The sequence below is a fragment of the Rhinatrema bivittatum genome, chromosome 2 (assembly GCF_901001135.1).
Source record: "Rhinatrema bivittatum chromosome 2, aRhiBiv1.1, whole genome shotgun sequence".
Classification (NCBI taxonomy): domain Eukaryota; kingdom Metazoa; phylum Chordata; class Amphibia; order Gymnophiona; family Rhinatrematidae; genus Rhinatrema; species Rhinatrema bivittatum.
This window is the reverse complement of record NC_042616.1, coordinates 457,522,386-457,535,676: the sequence shown is the minus strand read 5'-3', so window position 1 is coordinate 457,535,676 and position 13,291 is coordinate 457,522,386. Positions and strand designations below refer to the sequence as shown.

At 44.0% G+C, this 13,291-nt stretch overlaps 1 protein-coding gene across 1 annotated transcript in view; it reads right to left on the bottom strand.

Moving 5' to 3' along the window:
- NAGA (alpha-N-acetylgalactosaminidase) overlaps positions 1-13,291 on the bottom strand; it is a 55,504-nt gene that overhangs the window by 30,764 nt on the left and 11,449 nt on the right. Inside the window, exons 2-4 of the mRNA XM_029590429.1 lie at positions 9,864-10,044; positions 8,274-8,448; positions 729-906 (exon numbers count right to left, since the gene is read on the bottom strand). Coding sequence (XP_029446289.1) covers positions 729-906; positions 8,274-8,448; positions 9,864-10,015 — 505 coding nt within the window. The 5' untranslated portion in view covers positions 10,016-10,044. The remainder of the gene's footprint in view (positions 1-728; positions 907-8,273; positions 8,449-9,863; positions 10,045-13,291) is intronic.

Here is a 13,291-nt window from a genome sequence, read left to right as displayed (position 1 = left end):
GACAAACTAAGGCCTCAAAACTTATAGCTGTTCTCTTAAGAGGTTGAAGGGGGAACCAAAAAAAATTGCAAGACACTGGGGCAACAAGACTTACCGTTTAGATATTCTAATATTTAATTTTGCCATCCCTGAACAGTCTCTCTTATTTATTTATTTATTTATTGCTAGCACTTCAATTCACAGCTCACGGGACATACAAAAAAATCATAAAATATCCAAATACAAACTACATACACATAAAACAATTACTTTACATACACATGAAAAGCAAGAACATAAACAAAACAAACCTTATCATACCTTCATCATCATGCAACTGTAATTCACCTATGTATATATATATATATGGCCAGCTTCATTCATTGCTTGTTTTGCATGGACTGGATGAAGGGATCCTGGCTCTCGAAAGCTAGTCACTCATAAATACATTGTTTGTCCAATGAAAAGGATATCACCTACAAGGTATCTCGTGAACTGTCAATTTCCTCCTTCTCCTTTTTTCTTTCAGCTCATTTGCAACCAGGGCTGGGATCTGGTACCATGAGTCTTCATGCACAACAATCTGACCCTCCCAGTCACTACAGTAAGGCTTCTTGCCCTGTGGTCACAGACCACAGTTACCTCTGTACCCAAGTTACTTCCCCTCTCTCGCCCTGGTGAGGAGATGAGCTGTTCAAATGACCTCTAATCCAGACAGTAACTGCAGCCATGAGACTTCGCCCTCTCACCTTTTGCTTGTTCCTTTGAGGTAGAGTAGCAGCCGTCCAGTTTCAGCATATCCACGTGCCACTCTGCAAAAGTTTTTGCGTCGAGCTCCACCTTGTCCAGAGTGGTGCCTGGGTAGTCCGCACAAGTCTTGTTGCCTAGATCCGCGTATATGCCCAGCTTCAGCCCACGGGAATGCACCTGCCAGAAAGGGAAGCACCAGCTAGATGAGCACCCAGCAAACTGTTTCTTGGCAACAAATGCAAGTCCCGACCAGTCAATGACCAGTTTTTCAATAGGACACTCCCAAGACATGCGGGCATTTCACAGGTATTTGTCATAAACCCTGCCCTCCCAGAGCTTGGGATGTGATGGACCTAGGAAAGACAGTTTTTGTTAACAAATCCAGATGTCTAAAACCAATGTGAAATGCTGGTTGTCCACCCTTAGCTGTGGACACTGTGCACTTGACCAGTAGGTACAAGTGTCCTTTGTTGCCTCTGTTAAGAGTTGAAAAATCTTTCAAAGTTTAAATCACTTTCCTAATCTACTGGTGGAGAGCATGATAGATGACAAAAGAGATAAAAGCAGAAAACAGTCTAGGGCAATGACATGAAAAACCAGTCACAATCTGTAAACACATGCAAAACAAAGAGGGAAACTGAGCATAGAGAGGACTGGCGTATCCTAGCAGCTAAACTTTGCATCAAAGACAACACCTGATGATAGAAACATAGAAATGTGATGGCAAAAAAAGACCATACAGCCTATCTCATCTGCTCATTCATATAACCGCTCAGCAATGCAATTCCCGCCACACCCTCAGAGATCCCTCTGCTTGTCCCATGCTTTCTTGAATTCAGATATTGTTCTTGTCTCTACCACCTCCACTGGGAGGCTGTTCCATGCATCCACTACATTCTTTGTGTTAGGGAGCAGTAGGAGAGCGGTCCCATTTCCAAGGGGATTGTGTGTCCTTTGGCCACGGCACGACCCCAGAGAACTCCAAGACGCTACAGAGGCAGGCAAGACATGTCCCAGCCTGGGCTGAGACCAGAAAGCCAGGCCCCTGCCGACCTGCACAGCCTGAGTGAGACCAACCACACAAGGTTGGTCTCTGAGTGGTCCTCCGACTACTCCAAGCCCTTTCAGTCCTGCCGTTGGGAACGGCAAAGGCGGCAGGCTGGATAGGAGGCAAGGGTGGACGAAGACTCTGGAACATGAAGACTCAGAGGAGGAACTTGGAACATAGAGAGTCAGATGAGGAACTTGGAATGTGGAGACTCAGACAAGGAACTTGGAAGTACTCTGAGCACTAGGAAGACTCAGACGAGGACTTGGAATGAGAATTCAGGATCAAGTACTAGGTTGAGGCTGTGACACAGCATGCCCTACACAGCCCACCCATGGGACTGGTCACGGACCATGCTTGAGCGCGAAGCAGACTCCAGCAATAGAATTGGAAGTTGAGACTGGAACATGTCGAAGATTCAGTAGAGGCCTGCACTGGTGCGCACCCTACACAGCCGCCCATGGCTGATCACTGACCACGTTGGAGTGGAACAGGTTCTGGCAGAGTCTTGGTCATGGAAGGAGCAGCCACAAGGGAATCCGAGGGCCGGAACGAGCCTCAGGGAACAGAACCAAGACAAGACTTGGCTACAGGGAAGGATGACCCTCCGGAGGCTTGTGCTGTGGATGAGGAGACAGGCCTGTGCCACGAGGTGCTGAAGTACGACGGTTGCACGCCAGGATAGGTGGACGAAGAACCAGGGGTTCAGAACATCAAAGCTGGATGATGAAACATCCGGAACATCAGGACTGGATCACGAAACATCAGGACTGGATCACGGAACACGAAACATCAAGACATCAGCAGAGACCAGAAACGGAACAACGAGAGATCCCACAATGAACAAGGAATGCCAGCAGGAGTGAAGACGAGAAGTCCTAAGGAGGACTAACCCATTGCGAAGGCAAGGACAGACTGACTGCAGAGCCCTTTTATGGGGCTGAAGATCAAGAAATGCCCAAGAAAGAGTCCAGATGGGGCCCGGGGCATTTCCAGCCACGGGCCCTTTAAATCACTGAAAGAGGTGCAGCCCGTGCCCTAGGAGCAGGAACAGGAAACAGTGCAGAACCATGACCAGCGGCATCCTGCTGCTGAGCAATGCAGGAAGAAGCTGGGCCTCTGCGCAGGCCCCAATGATAGTGGCAGCGTCCAGGCTGCTGAGAGTCTGCTGGGGGTGGCCCCCACCGCGTAGGTGAAGCCGGGGACTGAGGCCTCCGGGCCGCGAAGCAAAGCTGGAGGCGGCTCCAGCTGCATTAAGGCCCCGAAGTCCACAGCTCCCTGCCGCGGTGAAGAGCAGCGCTGACTGCGGCTCCTGCCGCGAAGAACGTCGGCGGCTTTGTGCCGCTAAGGTAAGCACCTTCTCACAGTGAGACCCGAGCAGAAGTATAACATTTTGGAAAGAAATATTTCCTTAGATTACTCCTGAATCTTCTCCCGTTCACCCTTATCCCATGACCCCCTTGTTCTAGAGTTTCCTTTCCATTGATACCTTGGAGGTATATAAATGTCTCTGTCATATCTCTCCTATCCCACCTTTCCTCTAGGTTGTACATGCTTAGATCTTTAAGTCTATCCCCATATGCTTTAGAATGAAGACCACTGACTGTTTTAATAGCCACCCTCTGGACCAACTCCAACCAGTTTATATTCTTTTGAAAATGTGGTCTCCAGAATTGTTTACAGTATTCCAAATAAGATCTCACCAGGGACCTATACAGGGGCAATATTGCCTCCTTTTTCTGTTGACCTTTCCTTTCCCTAAATACCCAAATATCTTCCTGGTCTTTTATATCGCCTCATCTACCTGTTTGGCCACCATGAGATCATGAGAAAGGATTATCCCTAGATCCTACTCTTGTTTCATGAATAAAATTTCACCCCTTAGACCGAACCACTCCCTTAAGTTTTTGCAGCCCACGTGCATGACTCTGCATTTTTTAACATTAGATCTTAGTTGCCAGATTCTAGACCATTCCTCAAGCTTCATTAGATCTTTCTTTATGTGTTCCACACCTTCTTGGCTATCCTGTTGCCGATTTTGACTTCATGTGCAAAAAGACATACTTTTCCCGATAGTCTTCTGCAATATCACTTAAAAAATGTTGAAAAGAACATGTCCAAGGATTGATTCTTATGGCACACCAGTAGTAATAGACAATATATCAAATACAAAACCTGTGTATATGTAGTATTTTATCAATTTTTTATTTTATCAATATCAAAAATAGTTTATAAAAAAGTATTTCTAATATGACATCATACACAATATATAATTCCTATAAATCATCCACTCTTACCATTCATGCTCTTTATATAAAAATTTATAAATTTTTCTATAAAAAAGATTTTCTATAAAAAAAATCTTTCTTTTCTATAAAAACATTTTTCTATAAAAAAAATCCAATAGATAAATTGAAGATAGTGGATTGGAAGGATTACACCACTGTGGATTAATAAGAAGAAATAAGAAATAAAAGTTTTGGGGGAACGATCAATGAATGTATTTTAATACTGTTTGTAATTTGTAATATGTGAAATTTGTTGTATACAATGTCTTTATAAAGAGTATGAATGGTAAGAGTGGATGATTTATAGGAATTATATATTGTGTATGATGTCATATTAGAAATATTTTTTTATAAACTATTTTTGATATTGTTAAATAAAAATTGATAAAATACTACATATACACAGGTTTTGTATTTGATATATTGCCTATTGCTAGAATTTCCTGTGTTTAGAATCCTTGATGTGTGTGTATTTGACACCACTAGTAATGCCCTTTTCTTTTGAGTGAACACCATCTAATACTACTCTTTGTCGCCTCCCACTCAACCACTTGTTGACCCAGTTAGTTACTCTGCAGCCCATACCATGGGTGCTCAGTTTATTTATGTCACCTATGCAGAATTGTGTCAAGAGCCTTACTGAAATCCATAGAGTGCTCTCCTATGATCCAACTCTCTGTTCAATCAGTCAAATAAATTGATCAGATTTGTCTAACAAGATTTATCTTTGATAAAATCACATTAAATCTTGTAATCTATTGGCTTCCAGAAACTGCACTGTACTCTATTTGGCAGCTATTCCATTAACTTTACTCAACACAAAAGTCAGACTAACCAGCCTGTAGTTCCCAGCCTCCTTCTTACTTACGCTTATGTGAAGAGGAACCACATCCACCTATCTCCAATACTCCAGAACTATACTTAACTTTATAGAAACATTGAAAAGGTCATCCAGTGGAGCTGCCAGAACTTCTCTAAGTTCCCTTAAAATTCCTCGGATGTATCCCATCTGGCCCCATCACTTTATCTACTTTAAGCTACTGAACTACAGCAAGTGTTCCCCAACCTTTTCAAGCCCAAGGCACACCTGCATTAACAAAAATGATATGTGGCACACTAACATCCACGGGGCAGGCAATGTGGACATGGAGAGGACTCACATGGTCAAAAGAAGAGATAGAGCAGCACTGAAAGCCCCACCAGTCTCTCTTCCAAATTTGAAAACAAAGGGAGAGAGGAGCAGAGACACACATGAACTCGTCACAATGGCCAGTTCCCACTATACACAAGTACAGGAAAAGGAAGAAGTTGGCATGAAGTGGACAGCCAGCTCAGTTAGATACCTTGGCTGCCACATGTGAATGCCAAAGCTCCTCCACTGCTGCTGCTCAGTGCATGCCCTCCTTGTGTCCCTCTGCCTGGAGTTAAGACAGAGGCTGGGAAGACTCAAAGAAGGAGCCTCAAGAGGGGGGAGATGAGAAGGTGCTGGGTGCTGAAGAAAGTGAATTCTAGCTATCTATGCCCTGCATGCTGCTCATTAATTATCACACTCTAGGGCTCATGCTGTAGCTTAGAAGAAGAGGCATGCATGATTACACATTCTCAGAAAGGAGTACCTACATCACTGGTGATTCCTGTTGTTTGAGCAGTGTCCAGGTGCTGTTTTGGATATGAGAATCAGACATTGGTTGTTGCATTCAGCGGTCCACAGGTTAACCCCGCAAACCGCTGCCCTCACCTCTCAGCCTGGGCCTCGGTCAGGACAAGCTGCTCTCATGGAAGGGCGCCACTCTACTCTGCTCCAGGCCCCACTTCTTTTCCCAGCAACATGCCACGGCCTTCTCTAAGGCTGGACCCCACCAATTTCCTCTACTGTGCTGCCCCAGTCATGTGCACAGCCGACACTGGCAGATTTAAAGGGCCCGCGGTGGGAAAATCTGATGACTTCATGCAGCTACGTCTATAAAAGGCCCCCAGACCTTCACTTCCTTGCCTCGGCAACAGGTCTCCCTGCGTTCCAGTAGTGTGTTTTGCTCCAGTGTTCTTTGTCTTCAGCTTCAGTCCTTCTGCTTCAGTTCTTCAGTACAACTCTGACCTCCTGTACACCTCCATGCCTTCCTGCCCTTTCCTTTCGGACGGACACCTGGTACTGACCTACGCCTGACTCTTGGATATCCTTGATCGCTGCCTGTCATGGACTTCTGCCCAACTCCAGACACACTTCACTTATGTCTACTCCAACTCAGCCACCTCGATGAATCTCACCACCATCAGCAGAGGCCCCCCCAGCTAAGACCTGCTGGCCCTGGCACCCAAAGGCTGAACCCAAGGGGAATGTGAACTGGTAAAGGCGAAGCTCCAGTTGGGACTCTTTCTGCAGGCAGACAGAGGGGATCTGCAGGGTTCTTCCCTGCAGGTTGCATCAACCCTGCCTCGGAAAGGGTCCACAAGCACAACAGTGGTGACTTTTCTGCAGAACACCTGATAAGATCTGAAGGCACACCAGTGTGCCATGGCACACTAGTTGGGAAACACTGAACTAGAGGACACAACTTCCCAAAATCTTGCCATATGTACATAGTCTTGGGGTTAGAGGGCAAGCTGTGAGAACTGATCTCCGATATGACCCTCTTCCAATAGAGAGGCAGTATTCCCCCTACCCCATTGTCATTGAATCATTAAGCAAGAGATGTGGATGGGCAGACTGGATGAGTTGTATGTTCTTTATCTGCCGTCATGTTTTATCTCATGCATGTGATTCTCCAGCAGGGTCAGCACTCCTGGCGTACTCCTTATCTTCTGCTCCACTGTATCTGGGGGATTTACTTAGGGGTCCATTTAATATGCCACATTACATTGAGTATCAATGCAGGTTAATGCACCAGTCTGAACATGCATGCCAGCCCCACAACTAACACCCAATTTATTAAAAAGGCATAAAGGGGAGCACAGTAGGGAGCAAGGGCAACTGGCGCCATTTTGAAGGTCATTGCCAGTGAGGCAAGAAGGATCAGTGCTCTTTCCTCCCATTAGTCTTAGCAATACCGTAGGAAGAGGTAAATTATGAGAGAGGGGGAAGTATGGGGTGGGGTGGAAAACTAAAGAGAAAACAGGACTACAAAACATCAGACTGGTTTAGGAAGAGGACTAGACCAGAGCTTTTGGGGCTGCTCTTACAAGCAAAGGATTCTCTTTTTTTGTTTTGAAGATGCGAGAGGAATAAAAATTCCTTCTCTGATGTTACTTAATATTTGCCTCTAAGGTTATCCTTTCTGAATGTGTCTGCTGCAAACAATACCTTATAAGTCACTCATTACTGCTCCTAGTGGATTTTAACAATTTAGTTGATGGAACAAACCTGAAAAAAAGTTCAGCATCCCTGTCACCTTACCCTGCCTGACAAGATGATCCAGGCCTGACTGATCTTAAACCATATTCCACTATATATTCTTGGAAATTACCCCTCTTCCCACCAATGTTAGTAACTCAACCTCCAGCCCCCCTTCCTCCCGATACTGTCCCTCACTCCCGGTCTACCACCAACTTGCCCACCCCAAAGAGGCTGAAAACCCCAGCCATCCATTCCTCCAACCCCAAGCAACATCTCTCCCAACCCTCCCTCCACTGTTTCCCCTCACTTCCCACCATCTTCCCATACTGCCCTTCTCCCCCTCCCCCACTGACATATCCTAATCAGCTCCTTCTGATAGCTCTCAACCCCACACTGCTTTCTTTCACATCTGCCAAGCCCCCCTTTCCCTTTCTCCCATGCCAGTTTTCCAGTTCTGGGTAAACCATGGACGGACTCCACAGCACAGACTAATCCTCCAGTACCTCTCTATTGGAAGTCTCTCTAATGGCAAATCTTACATGATTCACCCACTTCTAGGCTATATATATATATATATATATATATATATCTCCAACTGGTGTTTAATTTACTTCTTAAATAAATATATGGAATTTATACCCAGTGCATCTACTTCCTTACTCCTATTTAATGTACCCCACTTCTTATCTATTTGTCTGCAATGGACCTCATATCTAGATGTATCCATTACTTCCTTACTCAATGCCTTATTACTTTATCTCATCTGCCCTGGGTCTCTCTTTAGGAAAAGCTGGAATATCCAATGTTCATGGTTGAATAAATAAGTGCTATTAATAGAGGGCACTACTGCTCTTGGGTAAGGAAGGCCTTTGCTTACATAGTCTGCTAATGCTTTGATGCCACTGGGGAACCTTCCAGGATCAGGTACAAGTCTACCCTCCTTGTTGCGCTCCTTAGCCATCCAGCAGTCATCGATGTTCACATAGTTGTATCCCAGCTCTCGCCAGCCATCTTTCACCAGCCGGTCTGCTATGTCCAGGATGAGCCGCTCACTGTCAGAAAGGAGGAGGAAGAGGAACTATAGTGGCATGTACCACCATCACACAATCATTCGCCCGGTACTCACTCCCTTATAAACCCCCTCCTCCACAGCTCCCATGCCATTCCCTCATGCTTTCAGTCGCTTTGTGTATGGTGCTGTGGACCTCTCCATGGGGGTTCCACCTGAGCGGCGATGGCTCAGTTACAAAAGGGACAACAATCAGAAGTAAATAATCCCCTCTGTACACTAGTGACCACTACACTCCCCAAACAGAGGTATACAGAACTCTAACCTTACACAGAGTCATTTCAAATTACATACAAAATACTTTTAGTTCCATATCAGAAACAAATTTTGCTTTTTTTATTTTTTGCATAGTTATACATTAGCATATATCTTTTTTTTTTTTTTTAAATATACAATGTGGCATCGCACCCCATCCTAATAAACTTGTAGACAAATACCCACTTCAGAAAAGCTTAAAAGACATACATACATACCAACACACATACCTCATTCACACATTAAAAAATCCCCATGCTAAAATCCACTAATACAAATGTTTCCCATCATCTCCACTGTAAATATCTTCAAAACCATCCAAATTCACGGTATCTTCGATCAACCTTGATCCTAGTTCTAGTGTCTCCAATCAACCCCGTTGATCGAAGATACCGTGAATTTGGATGGTTTTGAAGATATTTACAGTGGAGATGATGGGAAACATTTGTATTAGTGGGTTTTAGCATGGGGATTTTTTAATGTGTGAATGAGGTATGTGTGTTGGTATGTATGTATGTCTTTTAAGCTTTTCTGAAGTGGGTATTTGTCTACAAGTTTATTAGGATGGGGTGCGATGCCACATTGTATATTAAAAAAAAAAAAAAAGATATATGCTAATGTATAACTATGCAAAAAATAAAAAAAGCAAAATTTGTTTCTGATATGGAACTAAAAGTATTTTGTATGTAATTTGAAATGACTCTGTGTAAGGTTAGAGTTCTGTATACCTCTGTTTGGGGAGTGTAGTCAGTTACAAAAGGGACAAGTTTAGTCATATACCAGGATTGTTAGGTTTCAGCCAGAGGGGAGGTTTGGGAAGGAATGGTAACTCAGAAAAAAGGTGCGTACGGATACTGATAGTTTAGGAGACAGCGTGCATGGTAAGCCCTCTCCTTGAGGGATGGCAGTAATGGATCCCCAGTTTTAGCATCAGCAGTACAGAATGGTACACAGATACTCTCAGGAGAGTCTTTCGTTGGCTTCCTTTTGTCCTAGTCCCTGCTTCCTCCCTCAAATACATGCCAGAGGCTACAATGGGGTAAAAACGATATAAGCCCTTCCCCCCCCAACACCAAACACACTTCCCCCACCCACTACTCAAGCACAATAAATCCAGAGTAAGTGCTTGCTTGACTCACTGACCTGATGCAGTTTTTGGAGTTGTTGGTGCAGTCAACGTTACAGCGGAATCTCTCCCAAGTCATCCAGCCCATGGGAGGGACTCTCATCAGCCCATTCTCCAGGGCAAGAACATGAGCAAAATGAGCTGTCACCAGCAGCCAGGTCAGCAGCATCCTAGAAGGATAAGACTACCACATTTGTCCTGTGGAGACACCAAACCACCAGCAGCTTTAGAAACAGCGCAGTTTTGCTGCAATGTTGAATCACTCTCCAACATTAGCGTCAAGTATACAATACACCAGCCAACGTAGCAAGGGCTAGAAACAGAGCAAGGCAAAGTCTTGGTGCTGAAAATTCATGTGATGGAAAGAAAGCATTGCTGCTTATTAAATCAGACCCCCAAATGGTTTCAAATTACGTAATGTAGAAACATAAGGGTCCTAATTCAATAGGATGTTTAGTGGACAAGTTATTCAGCTAACTTTTGCTAGATAATCAGTAGACTAAACACCCTACTGAATATCCCTGTTTTAACTTATCCAGCTAACGGTAGCCGGATAACTTTAAACATAACAGGATATTATCCAGTCTGTTTAAAGTTATCCAGCCTTGTGTGGCCAGATAGCTTTACAAATAACCAGCTGTATTCAAAAGAATATAGCCATTTAATCAAAATTATTTAAATAAATAAATAAATAAATAACTAAATAAGTAGTGCTGTTACATTTTAAAAAAAAATTGCAGGTCTACAGGCCCTAAGCAGACTCCAGCCTCCCTTTAATTTGAGCTTCAAAGGCTCAACCCTGCCGAGCCAAGCCTGCCCCACCTCTCCTCAAATCAGCAGCATCACAAATAACAAAAACAATATAGGCGGGGTCGTGCCTCATCCTCTCCCCAGCCCTGCTCCCAGTTCCCATTTTATTTATTTTTTTAAATTGGCTTCTTTCAAGGATCAGCACCCCTCCCTCCTTTCCCAATCCTATCCCTTTCACCCCTTGTACCTGAAATAGAAGTTATCTTGAGGCCCGGATAGCGGCAGTGTCAGACGCGCTGGGCCTGGATCGTAGTAGGACATAAGATAGTACCTCCCTCTATCATAAATCAACTGAACGTAATAAATTATTGCACTATGAACGAATTATTTCTATGAAACTTAAAATGGGTTTATTCGTCAGTTGATTTTTAAGATTGTGGTACTTATGTTTAGGTATTCAGGATTTTAAAGTCTGAGCCAAAGATTTAAGGAATAGTTTTCTCAGTGCAGAGTATCCTATTAAAGTAGTTATCAGAGCATACGTACATGCTTTATACTCCATAGAGATTTATTGCTAGATTATAATCAGTCTCCTCCAGATTCTAAATTGGTTTGTGTTTTGCAATATTTGAATATATCAACAAAGATGTTCAAGCATTAGCAAATCTTGGCATTACATAAAGTGCTTCTGTGTTGCACATCCCAAAGACCAGAATATCAGAGACTTCATTGCTCAAGCAACAATACATCCCATTGAGGAGGATAGTAATTTTGGACAATTGGAGCATTTTGTTTTGCGCCCAAGCTGTCAAAGGTCCTGTTTGCAGACACTCATTTACAGGGGTGGAGTATAATTTGCAGAGACATACAGATTGTGCTTCAACTTCTGTCATCTATGTTGTTATATGTCCATATGACAGAATATGTGTTGGTCACACCAAACGTTCAGTCAGAACCAGACTGACAGAACACCAAAGTTGCCTGAGTACTTGCAAACTACAAGCACCTATGGCTCTCACTGCTTCACCTTTCAACTCAGATTTTCAGATTTGAAATGGATGATTCATGAACAAGCATGAATAGTAATGGATAGTTACTTTGGTCGCGTGAAGGCCGAGGGCCTTAAAACATTGAATGGTATGCTTTAGATCTCAATCTTTTTATTAATGACAAAATTCCAAACAAGAGCAAGACATAGTATGGTTCAGCTCCTTTAAATGCCATGTCTACAAAGAAACATTAATCATTTTTAAATTCCCACCCAACCTACACTACATTCCCCTTTCAGCATATGTAAGGATAATATTCCATCTTCCTGGTTTATAATAATTTTTACTAGAATGCCAAACAAGCATAAGAGAGAGTATAAACAAATTAACTAAAAGTCATTTAGAATCAAGCTTCTGATTCTCTCAGCAGGAGCACATTCCAGCTCTGGTTATAGGCTTCGATTCGGAGAAGGCTTTTGACAGAGTCTCCTGGTCGTATATGTTCTCAGTTTTACAGAAGTATGGAATCTCTGGAGCCTTCCTGGACTATATTGCCCTATTATACCACCAACCATCTTCCAGAATCCTGGTCAATGGCCAGCCATCGGAGCAATTTTTTCTGCAGAGAGGGGTTCGACAGGGCTGCCCTCTCTCTCCGCTTTTATATATACTGTCAATTGATCCCCTATTGCGGAAGATACACGAACATCCTTTTATTCATGGATTCATGCGAGGAGGGAGAGGTTTCAAGGTTGCGGCCTTCGCTGATGACGTGCTAGTGTTTTTGACCAGGCCTCGGACGTCTCTCCTCACTCTCCTGGACATCCAATCGCACTTCGGGGCTTTTGCAGGTCTGAAGATAAATAAGGAAAAGTCTGAAGCTTTAGATATCTGCCATATGGTTCGAGGGCAATGGCTGCAGGCGTTCCCTTTGAGGTGGGCGGAGGGCAAATTGAAATATTTGGGTGTTATTATACCATCGGACCTGAAATCTATCTACGGCAGCAATGTGAACCCTAAAATTCAACAGACGCTGACTACTCCGGCTAAATGGTCTTCCCTACCTTTGTCGTTAAGGGGCCGTATACATTTATACCAAATGGTACTTTTACCGAGATGGATGTATATTTTACAAATGCTCCCTCTATGGCTCAAGTTTCAAGATATCCAGATCCTTAACAAGGCACTGTCCGGCTTTCTCTGGGGAGGAAAAAAGGCGAGAATAGCACTGCGCACGTTACAAGGGGCAGAGCAAGTTGGAGGGCTCGGATGCCCGAACCTTTTCCGCTACAATATCGCTTGTAATCTTCGGTTTCTCCAAGATTGGCTTTTTGAGACGCATTTCTTTACTCCGGGATCGCTCTTATTGGATTGGTATGGAGTAGAGTCTCTGAACGGTTTACTACATGCGCCCCCTGGGGATATTTCCCCCCAACTAAAGTCACATCTCCTCCTTCGAACGTGCCGGACCACTTGGAAATTTGTTTGTAAAAAGTTGGGGTTCGTGCCCACCATTACACCCCTGTTTTCACTAGATGGCGGGAGCAAGGGCTTCGATACCTTTACCAGATGGCGAGCGCGGACACGGGGGTTAGCCTCAGTTTTCAAGAACTAAAGACCAAATATCAGCTGTCCGCGTCTGATTTCTTTGCGTTCCTGCAACTCCGCCACTTTTTATGCACTTTAGGTGTGGATCTTGAGCGCTG